The sequence below is a fragment of the Sebastes fasciatus genome, chromosome 13 (genome assembly GCF_043250625.1).
Source record: "Sebastes fasciatus isolate fSebFas1 chromosome 13, fSebFas1.pri, whole genome shotgun sequence".
NCBI classification, from domain to species: Eukaryota; Metazoa; Chordata; class Actinopteri; order Perciformes; family Sebastidae; genus Sebastes; species Sebastes fasciatus.
The window spans coordinates 7,141,727-7,157,568 of record NC_133807.1 but is presented as its reverse complement, the minus strand read 5'-3'; the positions used below and the strand labels follow the sequence as shown (position 1 = coordinate 7,157,568).

Here is a 15,842-nt window from a genome sequence, read left to right as displayed (position 1 = left end):
AAAATATGTGGGGAAAAACTATGAAATTTAAAGAAAACTTTAAGAAAAAAATTAAATTAAAACTATGAAAAAAAGGGAAGTAATAAATAAAGTTTTTTTTTGTGTTTTTTTTTTTTTTTATTAAAACATGATTTAAAAATGTCCACTATCTGGTCCATCATCATCTTCATGTGTGTGTTCCTGGACAGCCTGGTGGCTTGTGTTGACTCCTCCGGTCCTCCCTACAGTACTTTGCATGAGGCAGCCAGCTGGGCTGGTCCGTGAACGCACCTCCCTCTTCCTGAGTGGCTTTTCTACTTGTTGTCGCTCACTGAGGAGGAGCTGCTGCTGTGAGAGTCTGATCAGCCTCAGGTTCAGGACCTCCACTGACTGTCTCATAGGGAGGACTTACACACAAGTCAGACTTTGACTCGTTTGCGTAACTTGGACCAGAGAGTGGGACAAACACCAGCACCGTTTCCCACGGACTAATCTCCCCAAGAGAGGGCGGGGGTTGGCTGTTTCTTTCTTTTTCTGGAAGGGGTACCACTCGTTCACACACACACCCCTCCTCAGCAGCATCCTGAGCAGCTCTTGGAGTCATTTCCACTTTAAACAGCAGCAGTGTGAAGGCGACTGAAGCCAGTTACTGTAAGATGCCGAGCAAAAGCCAGAAGTATCTGCGCCCCCGGCTGTGCACGCTGGATAAGGGCGACAACGGCTACGGCTTCCACCTCCACGGGGAGAAAGGTAAGACCGGTCAGTTCATCCGGTTAGTGGAGCCCGACAGCCCGGCGGAGACCTCGGGGCTGCGCGCCGGAGACCGGCTGGTGTTCGTGAACGGAGACGACGTGGAGAACGAGAGCCACCAGCAGGTCGTGGGCCGGATACGAGTCACCGCGGGCCGCCTGGAGCTCGTCGTGGTGGACCCGGACACCGAGCAGCTGCTGAAGAAACACAACATGAAGTGTCTGAGGGAGTATGTCTCTGACGGGGTCCCGTTACCCTTCGATGAAGAGGAGGAGGAGGAGGAGGAGGTGGAGGTGGTGGTGGACGGGACAGTAAACGGGGATGAGAGGCACGCCAAAGCGCAGGAGGTGGAGGAGATAGAGGAGGAGGAAGAGAGGGAGGAGAGGGATGGGACACCCAGGGAGTCCACGCCGGTCCCGGAGAGTAACGGAGAAATCCACGTGCACGTCGACAAAAAGCTGAGCATCAACTCTGAGAAGGTGAGTGAAAGTTTGAACAAGTTGGTGCACCATGTCACCTCTCATCTCCAGATGTCTTTCCTCCAGCTGTACACGTTATAATGCTATTAAAGCCAGTGAATGCATCACTGAGTGAGTGTTTCTATAGAGAGAATAGGTGCTCTGTGTGTCTATAACATGGTTGACATGCTGCACCCACATGCTGCCAGGCTGTGGGTGCAGGGTCAGCTGGCTGCACATTTTGCTGTGGGTGAAGAGGACAAACAACAACCTGGTTCAGCTTTGGGGTCAAGAAAAACTAAACCAATGCAGGGCTGATTTGAATGCTTCGAAGCTTCGGACCGTTACCGTGGTAATCCACCTCCAAATCAGTATTCGAATGCTTCGTTTTTTTGTCTTTTATATTAAGAAGTATGTAATAAGTAAGGTATAATGTACAGCGAGCCGGTCGTTGTTGTGAAATAAACCCAGACAGGGTGTTGTATCGTCCTTAAGGGGTTTATTTCACAAGAATGACCCGCTAGCTGTACATTATACAGCTTATAACATGGCTACTTGCTGAAGAAATCAGTAACTTGACATAAAAAACGGTCCACCAGAGTCCGACATCAGAACTGCGCCCATAGCAACGGTCTGTTATACATAGCAACGGTCTGTTATAAAGAAATAACAGACCGTAGAACGCAGTGATGGACCAATCAGAACTCCAGTATTCAACAAAAGCTGTGTAATAATAATGTATAAATCCAAAATATAATTTTATAATAATATTAATATCATATCTTGTTAATGATACATATCACGATATAGCATGTTTTCTGGCAATTCAATAAATCAATTTTCTATATGAAATAACCGCCCATTTTTGCATACTCCTGTGTGAATTAAACGCTTGACAAATGAAAAGTACTGAGTATTTTCTCATTTTAAGAAGTTGAGTGCCAAATTAACATAACAGTTTTAAGTGGAATTATAGAGGAAAAATAAATAAATATAGGCCTAGCCTATATCGCGATAGAACAGCCCAGTCGCACAGCAGTCGTGAAATAGTCAGGAAATTTGTGTATTGTAATGTATTGATTTGTGTACATTAGGGCTGACCCGAATGCTTTGAAGCTTCGTCAATTGCCATTGGTAATCGACCTCCAAATTTGAATGCTTCAGTTTTTTATTCTTTTCTTTTTTATATATAAATAAGTATGTAATAATAAAGCATAAATCCCCAAATAGCCCATGAAATAAGGAATAATCCAACAACATTATTCATTATTCCTATTCAACATGAATTATTATTAGTTATTCTCAGACGGATATCACTGTTTGTTGTGTGTAAAGGTCCCTCTCCCGAAGCTTTGAATACCTTCGAACATTTCTCACCGAAGCTTCAAAGCCCAAAAAATGATACTCAGGACAGCCCTAACCGTTTGTGGCCGCACTGTCAGTCTGTAAATCTCAAGCCATTGCTCAGCTTTCTCCTCTCAAATAATGTTTGTGACGTGTTCTCCTGCAGCCGTCTCAAAGAGCAATCACTTGAAGATGTGAGGCAACGCCGCCCTCTGTTATTACAGCGATGCCACGAGGTTAAGCATTAAGTCAGCGTCAATGACAAACACTTTGAAAAGACGTGGTGTTGTGCGTTTCCACTAGAAAACCACCACAGCAAATATGCGACATTGCTGAACTCTCCACAACAAACAACAGGAAATAGTTAGTATCCCACCAAATGACATTTTTCAACCTTTGATCTTTGTCTGTAAAACATCACGGGGCTCATTCTCGCTACGCAGTGGCAACTTGTTTGCTGTGTCTGCCCTTATGTGTCCGTGTAAGCGGCTGTGAACTCAGGAGGACCAGGGCTCATTAAAAAGCACTCGAGGATGAGAGGGTCCTTCCAGTCTGGAACATCTGTGTCCATTCGCTGCATCCTGGATGTTTACCCCTGAGGCTGTTTCTGTCTGTGTCCAGCTCTTTATCAGACACAGCTCAACTCTGTCTCTATGTGATGGCAGATAGTATAACCTGTATGGTTATTAATGAATAATAATGACATTGTTGTTGACAAGCCCCAATTTTTTTCTACATGATGTAATAATGGTGGAACCATAACCAGGATGTTCACTGTGCTGCTGTTCAGTGTATGTTTTTGATTTTCTCTGAAGCTGGTCAAGGAGTTCAAAAAGGTGGTGACACTACTTAATGGTAAAGTGATGACAAGGAGTCAAGTTGGGAGTTATATTTAAGTCAGAATCAGAATCAGAATCAGAATGGTGTTTATTGCCAGGTGTAAGAGGTATACACTAGGAATTTTCTTTGGCATTTTTGGTGCGAGACAAACTGTATAATAACAAAAGAATGGATAAAAACAAAAGAATAGATAAAAACAAAAGAATAGATAAAAACGTTAGAATAAAATAATAAAAATGTACAATTTACAAATTACAAATAAGCTATAAACATGATATAAAGATAGTGCAAATATTGAGAGAGGGGGGAGAGTCAGTGTCGGCAGGGGGGGGGGGGCAGTAGTGTGTGTGTGAGGGAGAGACAGTCACAGGGGGGCGGATATCTATTGTGAGATGAATCTAGGTATTGTATATCGGTTATTGTAATCAGGACTGTCATAATATCAGATTTTCACTACACGATTATTGTGGCCAAAAGACTTCCCCATAACCGTATTATTGCAATATCCATAGCAAAGTTGAAAAAAATAATTATAATGCTATCAGTCAAATTCATCTTTGTTTATTGTGTGTTTTGTCTCTTTTTTGGCAAATGAAAAAATATGAATGTAGGAAGGTGGAGAAGAGAGTCTGTAACCATAAACGTATATATCAAATAATTTAAGAGGCGCTGGATTTACACAATATTATCATATGTGTATTATTAACATGACATCAACATTTCATTTTTTTTTATAGTTATTGTGATGCTTAATGCTCTGGATATTGTATAGAGCACCTTTAAATATCACGGTTATCATCAATACTGGCATATTGCGTACCCCTAATTGTAATATTGTGATACGTATACCTTGAATATTGTTCTTTTCCTGCCTGGTAGTAATGGAATAGTTTGGGAAATACGCTTTTTTCGCTTTCTTTCCAAGAGTTAGGTGAGAAAATCGATACCACTCTACAGTTAATACAAAGCTAGCATCAGCAGCTGGTTACCATAGCTTAGCATAAAGACTGGGAAACAGCAGTCACTGCTCTCGGCCTAACAACAGATATACATAGATGGATAACAACGGCTTCAGTTTCCCGTAGGAAAGGGCTGTCTCACAGCAAGGTAAAGCGGTGAAAATATTCTAAATATAGCTTTCACTTAAACTGATATTGATTTCTTTAGATGAGCCTTTCTTTTAGGTGGCTAAAATGCGTTTTGCTGACGGCCCCGTCCACAGCAGCACATTGCTTTGCTTCCGTGCAGTAACTCCTGTCTGCTTCTCCAAACTGGGGGCGTGCCGACCGTCATCTACTGTAGGTAATACACTGACTATGGATAAGTACCTCTACAACCCCACTTCGAAACACCTGAACTATCCCTTTAAGGATCATACTGATGCTGCTTTTCCTATTTGTAAACCCCATCTCAAGGGAAAGCACATGCCTGAAATGCCATATTGTCATTACTGAAGCTTTGGTATTTTTCATAGGTCGCCACTCACTGCTTCCTTACATTCTCATAATAACAGTGTAATGGTAGCTTTCACATAAGCAGAGCATGCAGCGGGCCTTTTGGAGTTATGTATTCTGGTATTTAAAGCTTGTGTACAGCTCTCGAGCACTGCTGGGTTATGTTGTTCACCCCAGGAATATACAGAGATTGTTCCCGTGTTTACTCTCGATATGCTCTCCACAGATGGCCTAATGGAGTTGCGGCAGTACAATTCACACTGGCACGCAACCCAGAGGGAAGTGGCGTCGAAACAAACAACAGCACCCCTAACAAACTCATTTTCACCACTTGGATTTTCATTTCAACAAACTGTTTCGGAGCAAAAGATCCAGTACGAATCAGGCTAAGCAGTGAGCTCGGATGGAAATCTCTGTTTGATGTAAAGGCGTACGAAACCAGGATTTCACAGGCTGCAGAAGAGACTTAGGGACAGAGGAGACAGTAGAGAGTGTGTGCAAGAGAGAGTGTAAATTGGACTCGAGGGATGCAGTTAAGAGTTTGCTGTCTCTATGTTACAGTCAGAGCCACCTCAGGGTGTGTTTTTTTGCAGTGACTCCCCTCTTTCTGGAATTTTCTCCCAACATCCTGTCCGGCATTCCTGTGCCCGAGCCCTGTGGCCCGGCCAATGACACACACACACACACACACACACACACACACACAAACACACACAAACAGCAGTCACACTGACGTCCGCACTCCGCCCGTCTGGCCTCAGTCTTTGAAACGGCACAAAAGAGGGTTCGAAGAGCGACGCCTTCTCCGGAAACCGAGAAGCCTCGCTCGCGGTCGCCGTGGTTACGCTGATGCCGCGTGCGGAGCGTAAATGTACGTGTAAGGAGGATGGAGGTAGGCGAAAGTGAGACAGCGCAGGGGAGGTACGAAAAAGTATGAACGAGCAGCAGTGATGAAGGTCAAAACATGGAGCGTGGCCCGGGAAGATAATAGGAGCCGCTGTCGTCACCGTGGAACAAAACACACACACACACACAGAAAAAAAACACATCGCTGGTTCCAAAGGTCGGTGTTTTGTTTACCAGGCAATAAAATTTCGACTGCTATTGTTGAGGGCAGTGACGTAGCGGCGGATGATCTCAGCTCATGTTACAGATCTAGGTCCATCAGCTCATCCGGAAAAATGTTGTGGAAACAAGTTTGCATTTATGACAAGTGGCGTCTGTCTTTACTACCCTATTCAAACGATTCCAATGAATTCCACGCAGTGTGATATCAAATTGTGGCATGACGACTGGTGATTTTGTTCTCCATCACTTTTTCTAATGGCCAGCATGAACTAGAGGAATGATTACACCAAGAATAACCTGTTTCACTGCACGTATGGGCCCCTGACCTGTTGGCGTAAGACCTATCCTTCAGTCTGTCAAGAATTGTTCCAAGTAATTTCTTAATTGTTTAAACTTTTAAGGCCCAGACACACTAAACCAACATCAGAGAACTAGCAGCGACGAAGGCCGACTGTTGCCTCACGTCGGCAAGAAGTTGCACTCAAACACACCGCAAAGGCTACGGCCGACGGCCAGTTAGCACATACAGTATGTTCAGTGCCTGCGTAAGAGGAAATAACTCTCCACACCAGCAGGTTGTGGTAGTCTGTATTCATCATTTAAAAAGGGAAACTAGAAGACAGAGGACGGCGGACATACAAGCCGTTGTTATGACACATTACATGAAACAAGGCAGCGTTTGCCGACAATTTTCACACCACCCTCACTCACCCCTTAGCTTCATTCCAGATGGCCATGTCGTTGTGAAAACATCCGTGTATTGGAATGATCAGATGAGATGAAGATGAAAAATGACAAGAGTCTTCTGTGTTTTTCCTCTTGACTTTACTTTTTTGCTTGCTTTCGTTTCTCTTACATTGATTCGCTTAAGATGAACAGCCAATCAGAGCAATTTCTCTCACCGCCGCCAATTCAACATGCTGAATCGGCCAAAAAGCCTCCGACACGGGCAGACTAGAGTCGACACACCGCAAAAACTAGACCGACAGACGCTGACTGACGGCCTGAAATTGTCCGACAGCCAACAGTCAGCCTGGTGTTTCAGGGCCTTTAAATGTCAGGGAATAATGTGAAAAAGAGACATCTAAAATGTCTTATTTTGTCCCACCAACAGTCCAAAACCCAAAGATATGCAGTTAACAATGATATAACTTAATAATTTCAGAGGCTGATTGATTGATTGTCAAAATACTTGACAGCTCAATCAACTGTTTCAGCACTAACAAAAAGCAAATGATCCCACTAGATTTGTTGATCATTATTTAAAAACTGTGAATCAGCAAAGTATAAAAATGGGCGATTATTCCATTAATGAACCATTTTGCAGCTAAAGCCATGAAAACGTATTTCTCAGGAGCGCTGCTCTTTGCTTTTTCTTCAGTGATTCATCCAGATTTATGAGGTTGAGACTTTTTTTTTGAGGAGTCCTCCTGAATGGCTGCCGGCTGCTTACATAAGACCGTCTTTAAACACTAATTACAGGAGAGGAAGGGCGCTTGTGTCAGATGAAATTGACTGCAGCTAGATGAGATCTGGTACATGTTTTTCTAAGAGTGTGAACGTGTGCAATATCACTGTATCTACAGTATCTAGAGGCCTGAAATCAGACAAGAAGGCGACTTTGTGTCGATGGTTGTCACTTCCCTCCTCTAATCTGAGCCTCTAATCTGCACATTCATATAAAACCTGCTTATTAAAGAGCTTCAAGGCTTTCACCACACACGCTTTGGTTTTTTTCATTTTATACTGGTTTTACATAGAAAGCGTGGTCCTGTAACTACACGGGACGACGTGTTTTCCCTAAACAAATCATGCTGAAGCTGTTGTGTGGGAGGGTTCTGTCTATATTTATACGGCTTTCAGTGCGATGGATCGACAATGGTCTTTTTAAACTAGCTTTCACGGGATGTCCATTCAGTATGTGTCACCTGTAGCAAACCCCGACGTTGACCATGTGTTTTCACGGTTTCCCAAAGTGACCTTTAGCAGGAATCATTCAGCTATGTTTTTTGTTTTTTATTTATTTATGGCCCATGGGAGGATAACATCACATCCATGTGACATTCCTATCTGTGTACTGTCATATCTTCTGCAGGCGGTTATAATTTTACTGCTGATGGAGCAAAGAGTCAAAAAATAAACTGTAGTGACAACGAGAAAGATGGAGTCAATAAATGAAGTTGAAAAGAAGATTAATGCAGGTCATGAATCGCTCAGCGGCTGCACAGTCCCACTCTGAGCTGGTGTCTCTATCAAGAAAACACCCTTAAAAAAAAAACAAAGAAATAACAGCGCGACTAATTACGGACCAAAATGTAGCGACAAAATTAGATTCGCCATCTTTTTGGGATCTGCCCAAGCATCTCCTGTAATCGGCAAACACATAATCCACCAAAGAGCACGTGTTAAAGTATTATTTTACTGTGACAGAGACATTCTCTTTAGCGCTTTCTACAGTTACAGTAGTGTCTTCCAGATTTAAGCAGCTTTTCTCTCATCAACTTCTCACAGAACTTCATCTGAATATATTATCGTTTTGAGTGTTTTGTTTTGGAGGCTTCCTGCAGTCTCCCGTGCTGCAGTATCATTCTCTGCCTGAACTGTTATGATGAACCGGTGAGGGCGCTGATTCACAAAACAAAAAGCCTTATTAAATGCTGTTTAATAAGTGATATCTGGTTGAAAATATAAAGTTAACTATCAAAGAAATCACATAAACTCAAGTATAAGGGACATCAGATCTAATTAATACATTTTAACATATTTAATTCATAAAAAAAATATTTTAAGTTCCATGTTCGGTCATCTATTATTCCATTACTTTTCCCGATGTTTTAGGTATTTGCCGTGGCATCGTTTCAGTATCGGTATTGAGATATTTAGGCAGGGTATCAAAGTCCTAATTTTAGTATCGTGACAACTCTAGTCCACATTCATCTGATGTAATGCCTTCAGGAATAGCCTGTGGATGTAGTTTTCTGTTAATAGAATAAACGTCAGCCTTTCGATGATCATTTGTCACGCATTACAGGCAGAAATAGCCACACCTAGAGTAGCTATTTGAGCCAGGATGGTCATGGTGTGTTTCTGGCTGTTTGCTGCTGTCTATGGGATTCTTGGCCTGCAGCGCACAAACCCCAGGACGTTCGCGCTGGTTTCCTGTCATTGTTGTTGGTGGAAGATTCCCCCCTCCACCACCACGTCCCGCCCGGCATCTTGATCCTCTTCTCACCCCCCCCTGTCCTGCATGTCCAGCAGCTCGTAGCAGGACAGTAAAACTGCAGCTTTAAAAGGTTAGAGATCTCAAATGTAGCAGCTAAATGTCAGCAACAGAATACATACTAAATAAAATGTAACACTGGTTGAATAGCATGTCCTTCCAGCAACAGACACTGAATCATGAAGGTAAACAGTTTCCCCAGCTGTGTTTGTTGGTTTGCTTATCATTGAAGCCATTGTGATAAAGCCAGGTATTGTTCAGGCTCTGTTTGGGTAAAGGAGTGCGTGTCATTGTGTTTGTCTGCTCAGATATATGCCATGATTCATTCTGACTTGCTGCACACGCTCGCCTGACGTTCGCTCGTATGCAGTACGTCTGGGCATGTGGTGCATTTGTGTTTGTTTTGTGTGGGTGTTTTCACGTTAATGCATGTGCATGCGAGAAAGTTTCAGGGAGCCACCCTTCCCTTCGGTGCTTGCCGTGCTGTGCGTTGAGGGGAAAATCTGTGGCTTCACTGTGTTTCAGCTCAAAGATTTGTGTATTTTATAAGCAACAAGTAAGTTTCCCTGCACCTATGTGTTTATGAGAGAGTAGAGGCACCGCCATCTCAAGTATGTTACGCAACATGTGTGAGCGGGGATGATAAAGTCTGTGAGACGACAGCAAAGAGATCTAATAAGAAAGAACTGTTAATTACATTACCAGGACTGCAGTATTAACCCAATGGCAACACTGGATTTACAGGATATTTGAATTAGGGCTGTCAATCGATTAAAATATCTAATTAAACGTATGATTGTCCACGATTAATCGCCATTAATCGCACATTTTTTATCTGTTCAAAATGTACCTGAGATTTGTCAAGTATTTAATCCTCTTATCAACATGGGAGTGGACAAATATGCTGCTTTATGCAAATGTATGTATATAGTTATTATTGGAAATCAATTAACAACACAAAACAATGACAAATATTGTCCAGAAACCCTCACAGGTACTGCATTTAACATAAAAACATATGCTTAAATCATAAATCTATGACTTGCCCCAAACTGCATGTGATTATCATAAAGTGGTCATGTCTGTAAAGGGGAGACTCGTGGGTACCCATAGAACCAATTTTCATTCACATATCTTGAGGTCAGAGGTCAAGGGATTCGATTAGTGGCATTAAATAAATTTGCGTTGACGTTTTATGATCGAATCGATCATGATGTAAGAATGCATTTACTGTAACAGAATATTTTATAAACCCCTGATGAGTAATAGTTACTAATCAAATATCACAGGAACACATCATTGATAATGTTTATCTATCAATGGCAGCTAAATAAAGATAAATACACTCAATAAATGTGTGTAAAATAGAACAGTAATAGAGCCATTAAAGATTGAATCTACACTACTCACATATATAATACTGTTAAAAGCAGTTTGTGTTTTAGTAACCACCAGCAGACTTTCACTGGAGTAGCTGTTTTTGTGTGTATTACGGGCAGGAGTCTCTGAGTAACTCGTGACACAATACTATCACAAAATGTTGCCCAAGATAACAAGAGTATCGCCGGTGTTTTTGCAAGACAGTCACGCACAAGTTATTACAACATCTATTTAACAAAGAGGTGAGGAGGAAACGGTGAAAACACACTATTATTAGAGGAACAGTGTGTACCAAAGTGCATAGAGTATTCGCCTTTTTATAAGTATTTCAGGGGCAGGTTCTGGCCTTTTTATCAGCAAACAGCGGACCGATGACAGGAAATAAAGGGAGGGAGAAGAGTGGGGCGGATATGCAACAACGCTCTGCTACCAGACTTCAACCGGAGACATTGAGATTTCATGGTCAGCATCTTTAACCCTTATAGGCGACCCAGCATCAGTTCATATGTACTATTGTTTAAATGTCAGGCAGTCATAAACTGCCTAAAGACACAACCATAACATCTTGATCAACAGCTCTACCACATCACAAGAGGACATTATATTGCTCTATAGATTAGGGGCAGAGCATCTAATCGATGATATGTTGATATGAAGTGAAACTTCTCAGTGACGTCGGTCCAAACAACAGCACCACTGTCCCGTCCAGCAGCCAAAACACCACTGTGGCCCAGGTCAGGGGTGGAACCTGAACCTTGTGTGAGTGGGTGGTGGGGTTGCTGGTGATTGGGTCTCATGGGATACTGGACGGAGACTCCACAATGCCACATTCCAGTTCCCACTCCATTCTGCTGAAGGTTCACCACCCCGGCCGGACAATGAGCCGGAGGGCCGCGCCCTGCCGGGGGGGGTGGAGGAGGAAGTGACTGGCTGCTCGCCCTGAAATAGACTCACCCCCCGCCGTCCACCACCTCCCTTCCCACCGTGCAAGACACAGATGCCATACGACAACCAAGACGGAGCAAATTAATGTACATTGATGATGTGCATATTTACGAATACTGAATAGAACCAAACTAAGGAAATGTTGGAAAAATCTATCCCAAAATACTTAGCTAATTGGCAAATGTCAGCATGCTATTACATTAAAGTAAGATGGTGAACATGGTTAACATACCTGTAAATATACCTGCTTAACATGTTAGCAGGCTGAGATTATCATTTAGCTCAAAGCACCACTGTGCATAGGTACACTCTCACAGAGCCGCAAGCATGGTTGTACACACCGGCAGCGATTTGTTTGTGCGATTAATTTGCATGTCAATATATTTTTTTCGAACTGTTGGTTTTGTCATGAGGACTTTCAAACAGAACGCAAATATTACACAACGAAAAAGTGACTTTTTTTTTTTCCGGACGAGGTAAATTTTCGGAGCTTTCGTACCGTGAATAAAAGCATCAACCAATCAAGTTGTGCGGAACGGGTTGAGTTGCAACTTTATTTATGAAACAACACGGAGGCTCCATAGTCTGAACCAAGACAGCAAACTTTATTACTCCTTTCAACCATGACAAAAGTAGCACAGCCTTTGTTCCTTATTTCTGTGGATAACACCAATAACAAACATGACCAGCCATTATATTGAGATATTTCCTGTCCAGCTACAAAGAGAGCATTTCGCAACTCATCGTTTTACAGTTTACATGCACCGGGGGAAAATAACTAAATGCATTTACCAATCGCCCCAAGGAGAATCCAATCCAACAAGAAAAGAGTTCAGATAGACATTTTTCCACTAACAGTAGCCTCAATAAAGCAACGCAGCCACAAGGCACGATTTGATTAAAGGGCACGGCTTTTTTCTTGGGTGGTAACGCCCAATCTCTTGTCCCTGCTAACGCCTTTGCTTTCATTATTGCCTGCCACCTACGTGCTCCACTAACAAGCTGTATGCAACAAGTGGCTGCAGATTGTGGAGAAACGTTTTAGGGAAATGTAAAAAATCCCCAACTTAAGTCGAAGTACACAGAAGAAGAGCTACATGAGGAAGGTTTTATCTTCCTTTGGCTCATTCTTGAATTACAAGAGTGTAACATCTATGATTAGATACTAAATGACTTCATCCTGTTGTTCCCTGACTGAAAAGCTCACACAGGAACCGACTACATAATGAAACACTGGTGTTTAAAGTTTGCTCGTGAGACACAGGGGAGTGTGACCACATCATGTTGTCACTTCTGCTTGACGGTAACAATGAGGTTTTGCCTTGTTTCAGATATCACCACATCTGTCTCTCTTTCTCGAAATGCATTTTCTTACATCAAACGCTGCAGCGCTGTGTGTGTTTGTTTGTGTGTGTGTGAAAGGTGGGAGAGAAACTTGTGTTAAGGCTGGCTCACACTAAAGGATTTTTCAAATCTTAATGGATTTTGAAAATGTGAGCGACCCCACACATAATGACATGTCCTGATAAGTTTAACAGTTTTGTTCCTATAGTGTGTGGAGAGCAACGATTTGGCCAAAACACCAAACATGAGCAACAAGAGTCCCAACTCAAAAAAATGGAAGTCTCGCAAAATCTCTCGCGATCAAACGTGACTTTAGTGTAAACAAACATTGTGGACGACAGGCAGGAAGAATTAACGATGTTAGTTTTTGCACTGCTTTGTACTGAACATTTACAAAGGATGGATGGATGAAGTCATGGAGACACGTTAAATAAACACTTGTGTTGTTGCCACAAATCAACAAGTTGGTCCTCCATTTCTGTGCTCCATCTTACTACTACTTTATGCTTCACGTTTTGCATTAGCTCATGCATTAGCCGTCCTTCTGCTTCAGTCAGCTTGGTTCTCAATTGGCGATCGTTCTTTCTCGCGTGACTAGGTTATCAGCTGTCCTCGGGGTTTCCCCACACACATATCCGATCGTAAATATTGAACATGTTTAATATTTATGGTTTGAAACACTCTTAACATACCTCCCACCACAAGAATATCTGGAAAGGTAATCTTTTAGTACCATCAAAAAATCAGAGCTTTGCTGACGATAGTCGGGAATCAGGCCCAAAATCGTCTTGATTCTCGTGTAGTGTGTACCCAGCATTAGAGGTTGTTGAGCTGATTCGGGTTTCAGGTCTGCAAGGGTGGAGGGTCGGGGACAGGAAGACTGGCCGAGGAGATAAAACCTGTTGACTGTGATAGGACAAAACTGTCAGTCAGCGTCGGGCTGATCTTACGCAATCGAGATTTATAAAAACTACAGAGTGGTCGAACTACAGATGAAGACCCTTGAGGAAAGGCAGACCCCGCTTGCTCTATTTTCAGATCTTAAAGCGATGGCGAGGCCTCTCCGGTAATCAAGACCACTCCATTTGGTCTTATCAGTGCCCGTATACCCCTGCTGTGATGACTGACATTACTTTTCTATTTTCAACCCTAAAGAGTCCATTGTAATGGGAACCCTCAGCAGAACTTTTCTTTGGTGTCTTTTGTAGAGCCAGTTTGTCCCATCCTCAAATGGAAAGGGGGGGGGGACAGTAGGGTGCTTTGTTCCCCCCTCCGCCTGCCTCGCAGCTGGTTCAATGGTCCAGCTTGAAATCCAACACCCCTGCCCTGCCCGAGAGAGTGGTGCGCTCCTACACTCAAGAGCACAAAACTTGCGCTATAGTGGTTTAAAAAAGGAACCAGGTTCACATCAAACATTTATGAAGTCTCTCCTTGAGGCGGTTAATCTTCGTCAAAAAACTACACATGACAATCACAAGGACCGGGGAGGCCAATGATTTGCCATGTCACTGAGTAACCACGGCGCCTGGCAGCGTGTCACTTTAGCGGTTATTCTTTTACGCTGATCAAAGAGGGCGAAGTCACGGGGGAGCTGCCCTCTTTTATTAGAGCGACACGGGGGATGAAATAAGCAGCAGAAGGAGAAAGACTGATACATAAAAGGCTGCTTTAGAAGACATATCTGCAGGCACAGAGCAGCTGAGTGTGACAGGTCTCAGTTGATGATTTGCAGTACTCGTGAGTTTACCGGACGTTGAAATGCATCATTGAGGTGTTTACGTAATTAGAGAAAATTTCAGCATGTGACCTTTTTCTTTTTTTTCTTTCTTGCTGAGTACGTGAAAAAAAAAAAGTTGAGTTAATAGACCCAGAGCTGTGCAGGAAGCCTACAGTAATAGATGTCCTACATGTGTTCTCCTTTATTAAGGCTTTTACACATCAGTCCGCTGGCGAAGCGTGAGGAAAATCTGAAGTAACTGGCATGTTGAGTGGCAGAGCTGCAGCCTAACACACACACACACACACACAGACTCACACACAGAGTCGCTCGCAGCCACAGCGCTCCTCTGTCGAACGGGATCAGCAGGAGAGCCTGACAGATGCAAATCTCCGGCGGCTGAGTCACAGCGTGATAAACATGATGGATGGATATTATGGAGGTAGTTGGCTGCCTTTTAGTACTCCCTGAGAGGGTTCAGAAGATGCAAATCAATCAATCTGGCTTGGCAGACACTCACCTGCGGATACCTCCGAGGCAGAAACAAGGACTCTGTGCTCTTTTTGTATGGCAATATGCATGTACAAATGCTGATATCTAATCATTTCAACACTCTAACTCAGTGTGGCTCTAAGGATGGCAATGCCTGCCTGTCTGTCTGTCAGTGCGCCACTTTGGTCCAGACTGAAATATCTCAACAACTATTGGATGGATTGATATGAAATTTGCTATAACTATTCATAATGCACAGAGGATGAATCCCGCTGATTTTGGTGATTCCCCTGACTTTAACTCTAGCGCCACCATGTGGTTCACATCAATGTGAAGATATTACGAGCATGAAATAGAATAATTAGCAATAGCCAGTAATCTCATCCCTTGTTACTTGACCCATTGAGTTTGACTTTCATTCATATCAACTAAAGGATGTCGCAGTAACCGCAATATTGCACGTTACTGACAAGCCAACCGCAGGGGATGGCAAGTTACCTGAGCGCTGCACATTTGGCCTCTTTTTCTGGTCGCAGAGAGTTGAAAAATACAGATGTTCCGATACCATTTTTCCCTCCCGATACCAATTCCGATACCTGATCTTGCGGTATTGGCCAGTATCAATCCGATCCCAGCATAATAAAAAAATATATAGTTATTATAAAAGTTATTCTTTGACAATTGTTTACTACTGCTCATGTATGGATGTGATATGATTACTATCTTTGTTGTATGGCCTGGCTCAGGTTAAACCCTTTGTAAAACATGAACACATACATACAGAGAATGAATGCAATATAACTTTATTTTATTATTCAATTTGTCAGTTGAACACAACATAAATGAAGCTA

At 42.8% G+C, this 15,842-nt stretch overlaps 1 protein-coding gene across 1 annotated transcript in view; it reads left to right on the top strand.

Moving 5' to 3' along the window:
- Nucleotides 1-289: 289 nt before the first annotated feature.
- nherf1b (NHERF family PDZ scaffold protein 1b) overlaps nt 290-15,842 on the top strand; it is a 37,958-nt gene continuing 22,405 nt past the window's right edge. Inside the window, exon 1 of the mRNA XM_074655204.1 lies at nt 290-1,208. Coding sequence (XP_074511305.1) covers nt 636-1,208 — 573 coding nt within the window. The 5' untranslated portion in view covers nt 290-635. The remainder of the gene's footprint in view (nt 1,209-15,842) is intronic.